The 12,763-nt window shown below is 41.5% G+C and overlaps 1 protein-coding gene across 12 annotated transcripts in view; it reads left to right on the plus strand.

The window, feature by feature from the left end:
• The first annotated feature begins 54 nt into the window (after positions 1-54).
• The window catches only part of Grk4 (G protein-coupled receptor kinase 4), a 95,056-nt gene continuing 82,347 nt past the window's right edge, over positions 55-12,763 (plus strand). For 8 of the 12 annotated variants that reach the window (XR_003955582.1, XR_003955585.1, XR_003955584.1 and 5 more), the window contains exons 1-2: positions 55-809; positions 8,915-9,007. Coding sequence is in view for 5 of the 12 variants with exons in the window: in XM_017320670.2 (XP_017176159.1) it covers positions 758-809; positions 8,915-9,007 (145 nt within the window). In the remaining 7 variants the exon portion in view is untranslated. Of the gene's footprint in view, positions 810-8,914; positions 9,008-12,763 lie in introns of those variants that run through there. The other 4 variants (NM_019497.2, NM_001080743.1, XM_030254135.1 and 1 more) reach the window with 3 other exon arrangements.

The following is a 12,763-nucleotide window of genomic DNA, read 5'->3' on the forward strand; positions in this document are numbered from 1 at the left end:
CTGGATGACACTAAACAGGCACTACAGTTTACTGGATTAAAGACTACAACTCCCAGGAGGCCACACTTCCTCGACTTCCTGGCGCTGGGCCTTATGGGATCTGTAGTGTCCCGAGAGCCGCCACAGTATCCTCAGACGCCGCCCCGAGGGGAGCTCTCGGGCTCCCTCTGGAGGAAAACCGTTAGCCGGGGCCCAGCTGTCTTGCGAGTTAACTGGCGGCTGCGGCTGCCGCTGCTGGAGCTGTCGCCGTCGCCGCTGGAGACCGCTCTCGAGTTTGTAAGCTCCTCGGTAGGGTAGGGCGCGGCGAAGGTTGAGTGCTGCCCAGGACCCGGCGCTGAGGAGAGAGTTACGCGCCCTGGGCCTGGGCGATGATGCTGAGAGGAGCTCGAGCTACCGCGCGCCGGCGCCGATAGCGGAAGCCCCTTGCCGGGACAGCAACAGAGCTGGAACCCGTAGCGAGCCTACCCGTGTCCCATCTCCGCGGCGACCGCGACGGCGACAGCGACGGCGACGACGGCAGCGCTCCTGTTGGCAGTTGTGGCGACCCCGGAGGAGGCGGAGGAAGAAGCGACAGAGACGGTCGCTGTCGCGGAGGGCCACCGTCCAGAAGCCGCGTTCCTCAAAGGACAAGGGATGCCCCGAGGCTTCTGCCGCGGGTTTAGGATCTCCTTCCCCGCAGCCTTCCCCGTCTCCATTGCCTCGACTCCGAAAAGTTCGACGTCGGAAACCGCGGCAGCGACGGCGCAGGACAGCGATCATGGAACTCGAGAACTTCGTGGCCAACAATCTGTTGCTGAAGGCCCGTCTAGGTGGGTGCACCCCGGGCTCCCCGTCTCCCCGAAGGTAGCGCCTCCTAGGAACTTTAACCTTGGAGAGAATCCTGATTCCTTGGTACCTTATTGTCTAATAAGGGAGTTTTGATTCTACTGGAACCAATTCTGGATTGGAGCTGCAGCTTAGCGGGTGTCAGTCAGTGATCCTGGGCTAACTTTTGTTGTTTTGAAACAGTAGCGCTAGCCTAACAGGCACAAGGGGCTGATTGAGTTCCATCTCACTCTCAGCGCTGCTAATCTGAAAGACAGAGTATGGAAAGTTATGCATTGCACACTTTCTAGGATTACCCAGGCAAAGGTTCCATGGGAAGTAGACGCTATTAAGAAGCTTCAGTGTGTTCACCTCACAGAATGTGAAGTATATTCTTTGAGAAAAACCAGTGAGTAACAGATGTTTTTGATTTTTCTTTTTGTTCCTTTTAAAAATTGATTTTAGCCGGGCAGTGGTGGCGCATGGTGGCACACGCCTTTAATCCCAGCACTCGGGAGGCAGAGGCAGGTGGATTTCTGAGTTGGAATCCAGCCTGGTCTACAAAGTGAGTTCCAGGACAACCAGGGCGACACAGAGAAACATTGTCTCGAAAAACCAACCAACCAACCAAACAAACAAAAAACCCCACAAGTCCATTTACGTTCCAAGTGATTTTCAGGAAGAAGAATCTTAATTGGACAATATAACTATTTTCAATATGGGAAGCCCTAACAAGAAACATTGTCAGAAATTTCTTATAGTGAGTGGTGTCCAGAATTGAATACCAAACTAAGGGCTTTGAAACCCCTGTGAGCAAGGAGCAGAGAGAGGAGGCTTGAAGCAGGAAGATCCTCTGTGCAATGGCAGTCTAGGCTCCATAGTCTGCGAACTATGGAGTAGACTATGAGTTCTACTATAGTAGAACTATGGAGACTAGAGCTATCATCAAAGAAACAAACAAATGAAAGAAAAGACATTACTCTGTCAGTATTTTTGAATTAATACTATTATTCAAAATAATACTGTTTTGAGGGGCTGGCAAGATGGCTCAGTGGTTAAGAGTGCTGACTGCTCAACCATCCGTAATGAGATCTGACGCCCTCTTCTGGTGTGCCTGAAGACAGTTACAGTGTACTTAACGTAGAATAATAAATAAATCAATAAATCTTCTGGCCAGATCGAGGGGGTTCAATTTCCAACAACCACATGATGGCTCACAACCATCTGTACACCTAGTGTACTCATATACATAAAATAAATATTTTTTTTAAATCCCCTTCAAGGACTAATTGGAATTTGGAGTGAGAAACAACATGAACAGTCGAATGTTCTACTGAAAGAGAAGCAAGTGCATACTTCTGAGTCTTTCCTAACTGCCTTAAGAGAAAACCAAGACCTGGTTCTCTTCCCACTCATTCTTACTTTTTCTATTCAAAACAGTATTTTTTTAAAGTTTTTATTTATTATATGTAAGTACACTGTAGCTGTCCACAGATACTCCAAAAGAGGGCATTAGATTTCGTTACGGATGGTTGTGAGCCACCATGTGGTTGCTGGGATTTGAATTCGGGACCTTCGGTAGAGCAGTGAGTGCTCTTAACTGCTGAGCCACCTCTCCATTCCCTTGAAGGGATTTCTTTTTTTTTTTTTAAGATTTATTTATTTTTATTATATGTAAGTACACTGTAGCTGTCTTCAGACACTCCAGAAGAGGGAGTCAGATCTCATTACGAGTGGTTGTGAGCCACCATGTGGTTGCTGGGATTTGAACTCCGGACCTTCGGAAGAGCAGTCGGGTGCTCTTACCCACTGAGCCATCTCACCAGCCCCTTGAATGGATTTCTTAATGGAAATAAAATCTAATCAATTTTAGGTTTTTCTCTTCTTTCTACCTTCATATCTGGTTACAGTGTCTGAGAACAGGGAATATTGCATTAGGTTTTATTATAATGATGTAGATAATTTTAAACCCCACAAAAACCTGGGTTCAATCACCAGGATTCATGCAAAAAGCCAGGGCATGGTGTTTATAATCTCAGCCGTGGGAAACAAAGACAAATGGGTAACACGCACACGCGCGTGTGAGAAGTCAAAGAACAAATTCGAGGGCTTGGTTCTCAGCCCTTCACTGACTGATCTTAGCTTGAGTGGCAGGGATAGAAATTAAAAACTAGAAGTTGGGTGTATCAGAGGTAGAACATTTGACTAACCTGTGTAAGGCTCTGATTAAATCCCCAGCACCATAGAGAAACGGGGATGCGGGGAGAGACAAGCAAAGCCTGCTATCTAAACTTGTTCCCTCACTTGTTTAGGAAATAGATTGAGGTATTTCAGAGATGTGGGAAACACATGCCCTATAAAAGGAGGCAAGGAATGCTGAGCCCTATTCATGGGCTTGGCATCTAGCTAGATGAGTAAGCCTATTTAAATTCCACAGTAGCAATCTTTCTGGAAGCCAGAGGCCTGAGATCCCAGAGAAGGTTACCTGTCCATGAACACCAGAACAAGCAGTGGACTTACACTCAGTGGCAACTTTGTCCTCCTTGGGCATACCTATGAAAGTCAGACCAATGCTATCTATGCTGGATGATGGCTCTAGTCTGTGTGGTGGGGCCTTTGGACATTAGGAATGTGGCTGCTGCTAAAACACTGGCAAGTGTGCTTATTAAATGTTTATTTATTTTTTAAGGCTGAATTTGTGAGGGAAAGTAATGAGTGTTTTTAACATGTTAACATAAGGTGCTCTGGGCAGTGGGCTGTTGAATTCAGAGCTTCTAGTCTCAAGGTTTACAGTAGAGTATGTGAGGAGCACAAGATGACTAAAAGCCCTTGGGCCTATACCAGCCTCGTCTGTTGGAGCAGAGCTACATTTGATATATCTCACAGTTTTTCAAGCCACTGCATTGCAGACAGTTCACCAGAGCTCAAGGAAATGTAGACTTCTTCCTCCCAGTTTTCTGAGTCTTAGTTGACAGTTAAAGCTATGTTACGACGCTATTGGGTGACAGTAGAATTTTGTCTTGCAATGTTTGAGATTAAAGATTTAATTTCTCTGACTTAAGGAAAGTTTTAGTTTTAACAGATCCTTTAAAAACATTGCAGGTTAGCTCTTTTCCCCCTTTTGCTTTCATCATGAGTGCCTGTGTCTGACTTAGGGTTACTAGTGCTGAGATGAGACATTATGACCAAAGCAACTTGGAGAGGAAAGGATTTATTTCAGTTTACACTTCCAGGCAATCTATCACTGAGAGAAGTCAGTGGAGGAACTCAAACAGGGCAGGAAACTGACATAGAATCTGATGCAGAGCCATGAGGAGTGCTGTGTACTGGTTCCTTGTGGCCTACTCAGTCTGCTTCCTTTTATGAGGGGAGGAAAGAGGGGCTTCGGGGTAGGGTTTCTTTATGTAGCCTTAGCTATTCTGAAATTTACTCTGTAGATCAGGCTGGCCTTGAACTCAGAGCTTCACCTGCTTCTGAGTACTGGGATTAAAGGCTTTTGAGCCACTGCCTGGCACAACAAAATCACTGTTAAGCAACCATTTTTCTTTTCTTCATTCCCAAGATCTCACATTAATAAAGATATCACAATATGAAACATTTTACAAACTTAAAATGTCCTACAACCTTTAAAAGTTCAAACATGGAGCTGGAGAGATGGCTCAGTGGTTAAGAGCACCGACTGCTCTTCCTAAGGTCCTGAGTTCAAATCCCAGCAACCACATGGTGGCTCACAACCATCCGTAATGAGATTTGACGCCCTCTTCTGGTGCATCTGAAGACAGCTACAGTGTACTTAGATATAATAATAATAATAAATAAATCGTTAAAAAAAAGTTCAAACAAAAAAATATTTAGTCTCTTAAACTTCTAAAGACTTTTAAAATATAATGTCTATCAGTTGTGGGCTCCTATAAAATAAAAAATAAGTTAAATACTTTACTTCAAAAGGGAAGAACCAGGGCATGACAGAATAAATCAAAGCAAAACCAAATTTTAACTGCATAGGCAATTCCAAGTGTAGTGTGTGGGATCCACTCATGATTTCCTGGGCTTCTCCAAAGGGTTTGGATAAGTTTCTGGCCTTGTGCTCTGCAGACTGTCTTTGGGGTTCTGGCTGGCTCTACTCTGCTGCTGCTGGTGTTCTTGCTGGCCATCCCATGGAATCTCCAAAAGTGCTGGGGGCTCTTGCTGCAACTGGGCTGCACTTCCACCAATAGCCTCTCTTGGGCCTTCTTCAAGGATTCCAGCCCTGCCACACTAAGCCTCACCCGTTCTCTGTGGCCACTCCACACCATCAAAACCAGTACTACCCAGGTGAGCCTTACACTACCAAGTTCAGCTGCCACTTCTGGAACACAGCTTGTCTGTGCTGACCCTGGTGAAACACTTCTCATAAGACCTCACCTCAGTGGTACTGTTCTCTTAATTATAGCTGATTCTTTAGCCCCAGCTGACCAACATCCACTGTCCCAGCAAAGCAAAGGTTTTACGTTAGTGATTCGGGTCTCTTGTTAATTACAGTGATTCTTCAGCTTCAGCTGACCCAGCCACCATAGATTCTTCACATGGTCTGCTAGAATCTTTACTTTATAAATTTCCCTCCAAAACTTGATAAGCCGGGCCTCCATAGTCTTTACTCCTCTTAACATTCTTATCTTTCAAGCTCCTGTAGAACAGCTCATGGGGGTGGGGGTGGGGGGCTGGAGAGATGGCTCAGTGGTGAAGCACACTGATTGCTCTCCCAGAGGTCCTGAGTTCAATTCCCAGCAACCACATGGTGGCTCACAACCATCTGTAATGGGATCTGATGCCTTCTTCTGGTGTGTCTGAAGACAGCTACAGTGTACTCATATACATAAAATAAATGAATCTTAAAAAAAAAAAAAAAAAGAACAGCTCATGGAACTCTTTAACACTCAATGGCATTTCTAGCCCAAAGTCCCAAGTTCCTTCCCCAATCCTCACCAAAACAGGTGAGGTCAGGTCGTCACAGCGATACCACACTATCCTAGTATCAACTTCTGTTCTAGTTAGGATTACTATTGCTATGATGAAACACCATGACCAGGGGTGGCCCCACCCACAATGGGTAGGCCCTCCTCCATCAATTACTAATTAAGAAAATGTCCTACAGGCTTGCCTACAGGTTGACCTTATGGAGGCATTTTTTAAATTGAAGTTCCTTTCTCTCAGATGACTACAGTTTGTGTCAAACACTAACCAGCATAGCCCTCTTCCCCAGTCTTCTAGGGGTTCTTACCCCATGTTCTTCAAGTCTGTGTGCATGTGATCCTCCTTATAGGGAGGTTTCCTTAAATACTACCTAGTCACAATGGCATCTGCCACCATTTCCCTTCAATTTTATTTCATACTGTTAACCATAATATTATCTAATTACTTCTATTGTGTGGCTTATAATATTCTCTCCCTTGCTTAGGATATGGGAGTGGGGGTGCTGAAAAGATAGCTCAGCAGTTAAGAACTTTTGTTTCTCTTGCAAGAGAACATAGATTTGGTTCCTAGCATCCAGTTTTATGGAATGATGGAAGGCTCATAACCTTCCATAATTCCAGTTCCAGAAGATCTGACACCCTCTTCTGACCTCCATGGATTCCAGGCATGCACATGGTGCACTTACATAAATGCAGGCAAAAAATGATACATATACAATAAAATTTTAAAAAAATTTAAAAAGAATATAGAGGGTGGGCTTTATTTTTGTCGTTGGAGATGAAACACGGGCATCCACACGTGTGTGCTCTCACCACTGAATTCTACTTCCACCCCAGACTCTACTTTCTTAAGAGATTAAAAAAATATTGTGTGTATATCCCTACTTCCCCTTGCCTTTGTGTGAGTGTCTGTGTGAGTGTGTGTGTGTGTGCGTGTGTGTGTATGTGTGTTTGTGTGTGGTGTCTGTAGAGGCCAGAAGATAATGGATCTCCTGGAGTTGAAGTTACAGGTGTGAGCTACCAATGTTGGTGCTGGAAGTAAAGTTTAGGTCCTCTACATGAGAAGTATGCATCTTTAACTGCTGACCTCTCTTTCCCCCAGCTCATTATTTTGTTTTGTTTTTTAATTGGCCATTGCATTCCCAGTGCTTTTAAAGTGTTTGAAACATGGTAGGTATATAAATGTATTTTAATAATTTTAATAATGCTGAACCAATGTTTATAAGTAGCAGGGTATACTGTGTCATGTTGGATCTAGTTTACAAATATGGAAATGGAGACTGTGGAATTTTATACTTCACTAAGCTCATATCTATTTGAGAATTTTTTTCAAATCCATGACCACTTTTTATTAATTGTTGTTATACACATATATGCATATGCATAAATATTCCTGAATACATAGAACAACCTAGAACTTGTATCAATTTTCATTTATTTTTTTCTTAAATTTTTTTTATTATTTAAATGCATTTTGTACATCAAACATATAATATTGAGTATTTTGAGAATCAAATAATGCATAAAAATTTGTTCAATTTTTATATTCATATCCTTTTATACCCTAAAAATATCATTAATGAATATTTAATACTATTCAAAACTGAGGATCCCATATCTAATGTTGAATACTAAATTGTTTCAAAACATACAAAATATTCTTTGGGAGTTAAGCATAGTAAAAGAGCACAAAATATTAAAAATGAATCATTAAGAAATAAATTCAAAAGCCCTTATATAATACCACCTGACATAGAGTATTTAAAATGCATTCTATGTCTGTGTACATTGTCTAACAATCAATTTATATAAAAAAGATTATCAGTAAAAAAGATTATCAATGCATACACTAGCAAGATTTTGCTGAAAGGACCCAGATATAGCTGTCTCTTGTGAGACTATGCCAGGGCCTAGCAAACACAGAAGTGGATGCTCACAGTCAGCTATTGGATGGATCACAGGGCCCCCAATGGAGGAGCTAGAGAAAGTACCCAAGGAGCTAAAAGAAACTGCAACCCTATAGGTGGAACAACACTATGAACTAACCAGAACCCCGGAGCTCTTGACTCTAGCTGCATATGTATCAAAAGATGGCCTAGTCAGCCATCACTGGAAAGAGAGGCCCATTGGACTTGCAAACTTTATATGCCCCAGTACAGGGGAATGCCAGGGCCAAAAAGTGGAGGTGGGTGGGTGGGAGGGTATGGGGGACTTTTGGGATAGCATTGGAAATGTAAATGAGGAAAATACCTAATTAAAAAAAAAGATTATCAATGTTTCTAGGAGAGAAATTATTTTATCAGTAAGTATATTTTTAAAACTTCAAAATAGCAAAAACTCTTTGAAGTTAACCATTAAGAAAATGCTAATTTTAAGCTCAGTGAGAAAAATTATCAATAATATTTCCATGATGTTTGTAGAACATGATCTTGATATTTTCAACTGTTAATATTTTACAAACAAAATAATTATTTTAAGACATATTTTGTTGTTATGTCTCCTTTTTTATTTCTGATTTTATTAATTTGGATACTGTCTCTGTGCTCTCTGGTTAGTCTGGCTAAGGGTTTATCTATCTTGTTGATTTTATCAAAGAACCAGCTCCTGTGGTTTTATTGATTTTTTTTTGTATAGTTCTGAGACAAATTATTATAAACTTATATTTATCTTATGTACCCAAAGTAGTATTAACAATAGGATAATTTTATTATAAAATGTAAATATCATATTGATAATAATTTAGTAAAGAAACAATTCCGCTGGGCGGTGGTGGCGCATGCCTTTAATCCCAGCACTTGGGAGGCAGAGGCAGGCTAATTTCTGAGTTCAAGGCCAGCCTGGTCTACAGAATGAGTTCCAGGACAGCCAGAGCTATACAGAGAAACACTGTCTCAAAAAAAAAAAAAAAAGAAAAGAAAAGAAAAGAAAAAAGAAAAGAAAAAAGAAAAAGAAAAAGAAAAAGAAAAGAAACATTTCCCCCACCTTCCTTTTTTTTGGCTAGGTATAATGATATAGCTGTATGACTGACCCTAACATGAAGTTAATGAAGAAGGATCCAGAATTCAAGGCATATCTGGATTACATAGTGAGATTTTGTCTCAAAAGCAAAACCAAAACACAATTTGAAATCTAAATCCTTATTTTTTCAAATTTTACAGGATTTAACAAACAGACTGGTCGTAGTAAAAAATGGAGAGAGCTCCTGAAGTTTCCCCCAGTCAGCATGTGCACTGAATTAAGATGGTCCATCGGTGAGTAAGTAGTGCTTCCTTATATCTGGAGGGTGTCTGACATTGCATCATTACTTAGATGGTACTACTACTCCAGTTCTATATTTCCTTCAGAAGTTTTCTGATAAAATTTTCATATAATTTCATTAGTCTTTTGTGTGTAATGGAGACTCTAGAGTGCAGTTATGAAAGATGATTGCTGACTTTTTCATTAATAAAAACTAGTATATATTGAGGCTACAGGATTGGTTTAGTGGTGAAGAGCACTGGATGCTCTTGCAGAGGACCCAGGTTTGGTTCCCAGCATTGACATGAATGCTCACAACTGTCTGCAGCTCCGGATCCAGACATGTTCTTCTGGCCTTCTCAGGCTCTGTGCACATGTGCACAGATATATGTGCAGGCAAAGTACCCATACACCTTAATTAAAAACAAATGAATCTAAAAAATATGTCTGTGTATGGCTTTGTGCCCAAGAGTGCAGTTCATGTTGAGGCCAGAAGAGGGTGTTGGATCTCCTGGAGCTGAAGTTACAAGCAGTTGTGAACTATCCACTAGGCTGGAAATGGATTGGACCTAAGTCCAAGTACCTAAGCTGATGTAAAGTAGACACCGTGACCACACCTAGTTCCATTTCTGTTCTTTTGGTTTGTCTGCTTCATGACACTTGAAAGCCAGAGATCTAAGGCTGCCCACTTTCAAACATTTCCTGCCTTCTGAGACTGCTGTCCAAATAACTTAGGAGGAGAAAGTGACAATCTTTGCACTCACTACCCTGGATAGGGCTCAGCCTGTGTTAGGTTACTAAGAGGAATCATGTGTTGAAGGAAATGCTGGGGAAACACATGGTGTCCTCCTAGGGGAAAATGTGAACTGTGAAATGGTGAAAGTGCTCTGGATTGAGAATGCAATCTGTATGAGGTAGTACCCTCCAAATACTTCAAGAGAATATAGGTCAAAGACAAGCCTTTTCATTGTTGACCCCATTGAGGAGTAAAGACTGAGAGTTCTTGTTCTCTACATCGCAGAGGGATTCTCTTAAGGGGCTGAGAAACAACCACAACAGGAACAGACTCAGCCAGAACTCAGGCTGAGCAATAACTGTCAGAAGAATGCTTCTAAAGATGATTTTGGCCTCTTTGTTAAAACCAACCACAGACAGTGTCAGGAAAATAAGGAGAGTGGAGAGGAAAAGGTAGTGTTGAGTCTCAGCAATGAACTTCTTGTTCAGAGAGTGTGCGTGCGTGCGTGTGGACATTTCAGGGTACCTTTCAGTTCTTCTCCTGTAGGTGGGGACAGAGTTCCTCTTGAACTGACTTTGGAGAGTTAAATGTTTGGAGAGTTAAATGGTGACTTGTAAAAAGAAAGGAGTAAATGTTCACAATTCAGTGTTTTATTTAGATAATTATTTTTAAGGCATGTGTTTATGTAGGCCAGGCTGGCTTGAATTTGCTGTGTAGACAAGGATGATCTTGTACTTCTGATCTTGCTTTTACGTCTCAAGTGCTAAAATTATGGTCATGTACTGCCGTATACAGTGTATATGATGATAGAGATAGAACCTAAGGGCATTGTGCACGCTATATAAGCACTCTGCCTATTGAACCTGATCCCTAGCTCCCTTGCCTAGATATTTCCATGTTTAAACCCAATGATCTAAAACAGGAATGGCTTAGACTTCCAGAATTACTTGATGTTAATAAACTTTTTACTGGAGGGATTTGTATGGTTTGTTCACTTACCTTAATTCTTCAGCTTTAGAGTTACTTTTGGGAAACCAGCTAAGGCAGAGCAGGAACTCAGGATAGGAACCTGAAGGTAAAAACTAAAGGAAAGGTCATGGAGGAAAACTATTGACTGGCTTGCTTATGGCTCTGTTTGCTTTCACTTACACCCCAGGACCAGCTGCCCAGAGGTGGGACCACCCATATCAATCATTCATCATGAAATGGTCTACAGATTTATCCATGGACCAATTTTATGAGATATTTTTTCAATTAAGATTCTCTCTTCCTGGGACTGGAGAGATGATGACTCAGTAGTTAAGAACACTGGTTGCTTTTACAGAGGACCTGGATTCAATTCCCAGAACCCACACCGTGGCTCACAAACTTTTTTTCTTTAAAGATTTATTCCATTTATATGAGTACACTGTTGCTGTCTTTAGACACCAGAAGAGGGCATTGGATCCCATTACAGATGGTTGTGAGCCACCATGTGGTTGCTGGGAATTGAACTCAGGACCTCTGGAAGAGCAGCCAGTGAGTACTCTTAACCTCTGAGCCATCTCTCCAGCCTGACTCACAAACTTTGATCTGTAAGTCCAGTTTCAGGGGATTCTGTGCCCTCTTCTGACTTCCAGACATTCGTAAACATAAAATAAATCTGAAAGAAAAAAATTCCCTGTTTCTAGATATGTCTAGGAAGATTTGTATCCTGTTGACAAAAAACAACCAGCATAGCTACTGCTAGGAGAGCAGCTGGCCTTGCTCCTGTTCCCCACCCATCCCTCCTCTTCCCTTCCCTGCATTCCATTCCCTTCCTTCCCCCTCTCTCCCTCTAGTCCTTTGTTTTTAATTAGTGTACAAAGTAATGGGCCAGTACAGTAGGCAATACAGAGGCAGAGGCAGGTGTATCTCTGTCAGTTTGAAGGCAGCCTGGGCTACTAGGAAGTTACAGGTCAACCAGGACTGCATAGTGAGACCTTGTCTCATAACAAAACAAACAAAACTAAAACAAAGTAATGAGTTTCACTGTTATATTTTATTAGACTTTATTCTTATTTGCCTTCTGCTGCTGCTGAACATGGCTTTCTTGCTGAAGGTTGACTTGTTCTAGACATAATGTGCCATGGGACTCCAGTGGAGTCAGCTTGACAGATGAAAGTCTGAAAGCTTTCTCATGAGGAAAGAGTTTCAAGGAAACTTACTCCTGGATCTTTGGCTATTCTCCTAACCCATAAAATTAATTTTCCAAATCCACATTAGTCTAGTGTATGGATCCACGTGCACTCTATATAGTATTACCTTATTGTAATGCCTTTTAAGATTGTATTCTAACATAGCTAAAGCCTTTTCCCAGTATTCTTAGATTCCAGTTAGCAGCAAGGAGTTTAACCTATTCAGTAACTAATTAAGCACTACCATAAAACAATAAAGCACTAGCCATTAATTCAGTTGTCTGCAGAAAGAGTCTGGAATTCTCACTGAGATAGAAATTCATATTACAGACTACATTCCATGCCAAGAGTAAATTAATATACTATACTGATAAATGAGGATCCTTCAGACAAGATAATTTAACAAGGCCTAGAGAATTTTGGGGTCAGTGACACTACATTATTCTTGAGGCGTGCCAAGAGTTTACAACCCTGGTGCTATTAACACTAAGTGTAAAACTCTTTCCTGGCAGAAGGTGCTAATCTCTAATGTAAACATTTATCTGGTCCCTACAAATTCCCTTTGAAGTCACTCCCCTTGCATCTGTGCTAATCTCTAGTGTTAAACATTTATCTGGTTCCTTTTGAAGTTACTCCTTTTGCACCTGGAAAAATTCAATGTGCCTTATTCTGTTATGATTTGCAATTTACTCTGTATTATAAAAAGTCTGAGGCTCGACTGGAAAATTACATTCAGATCCAACACCACTCTTGCGTGTTTGTCTGTCTGTCACTCCATCCGACTCTGCTCATCTGCTTAAGAGATCCCGTTCTACACAGATTCAGGGACCCAGAGGGTCTGTGGCAATAATGTTTTTGTTTTATATTTTTCTTGACAC

The sequence above is a fragment of the Mus musculus genome, chromosome 5, assembly GCF_000001635.26.
Source record: "Mus musculus strain C57BL/6J chromosome 5, GRCm38.p6 C57BL/6J".
NCBI lineage: Eukaryota > Metazoa > Chordata > Mammalia > Rodentia > Muridae > Mus > Mus musculus.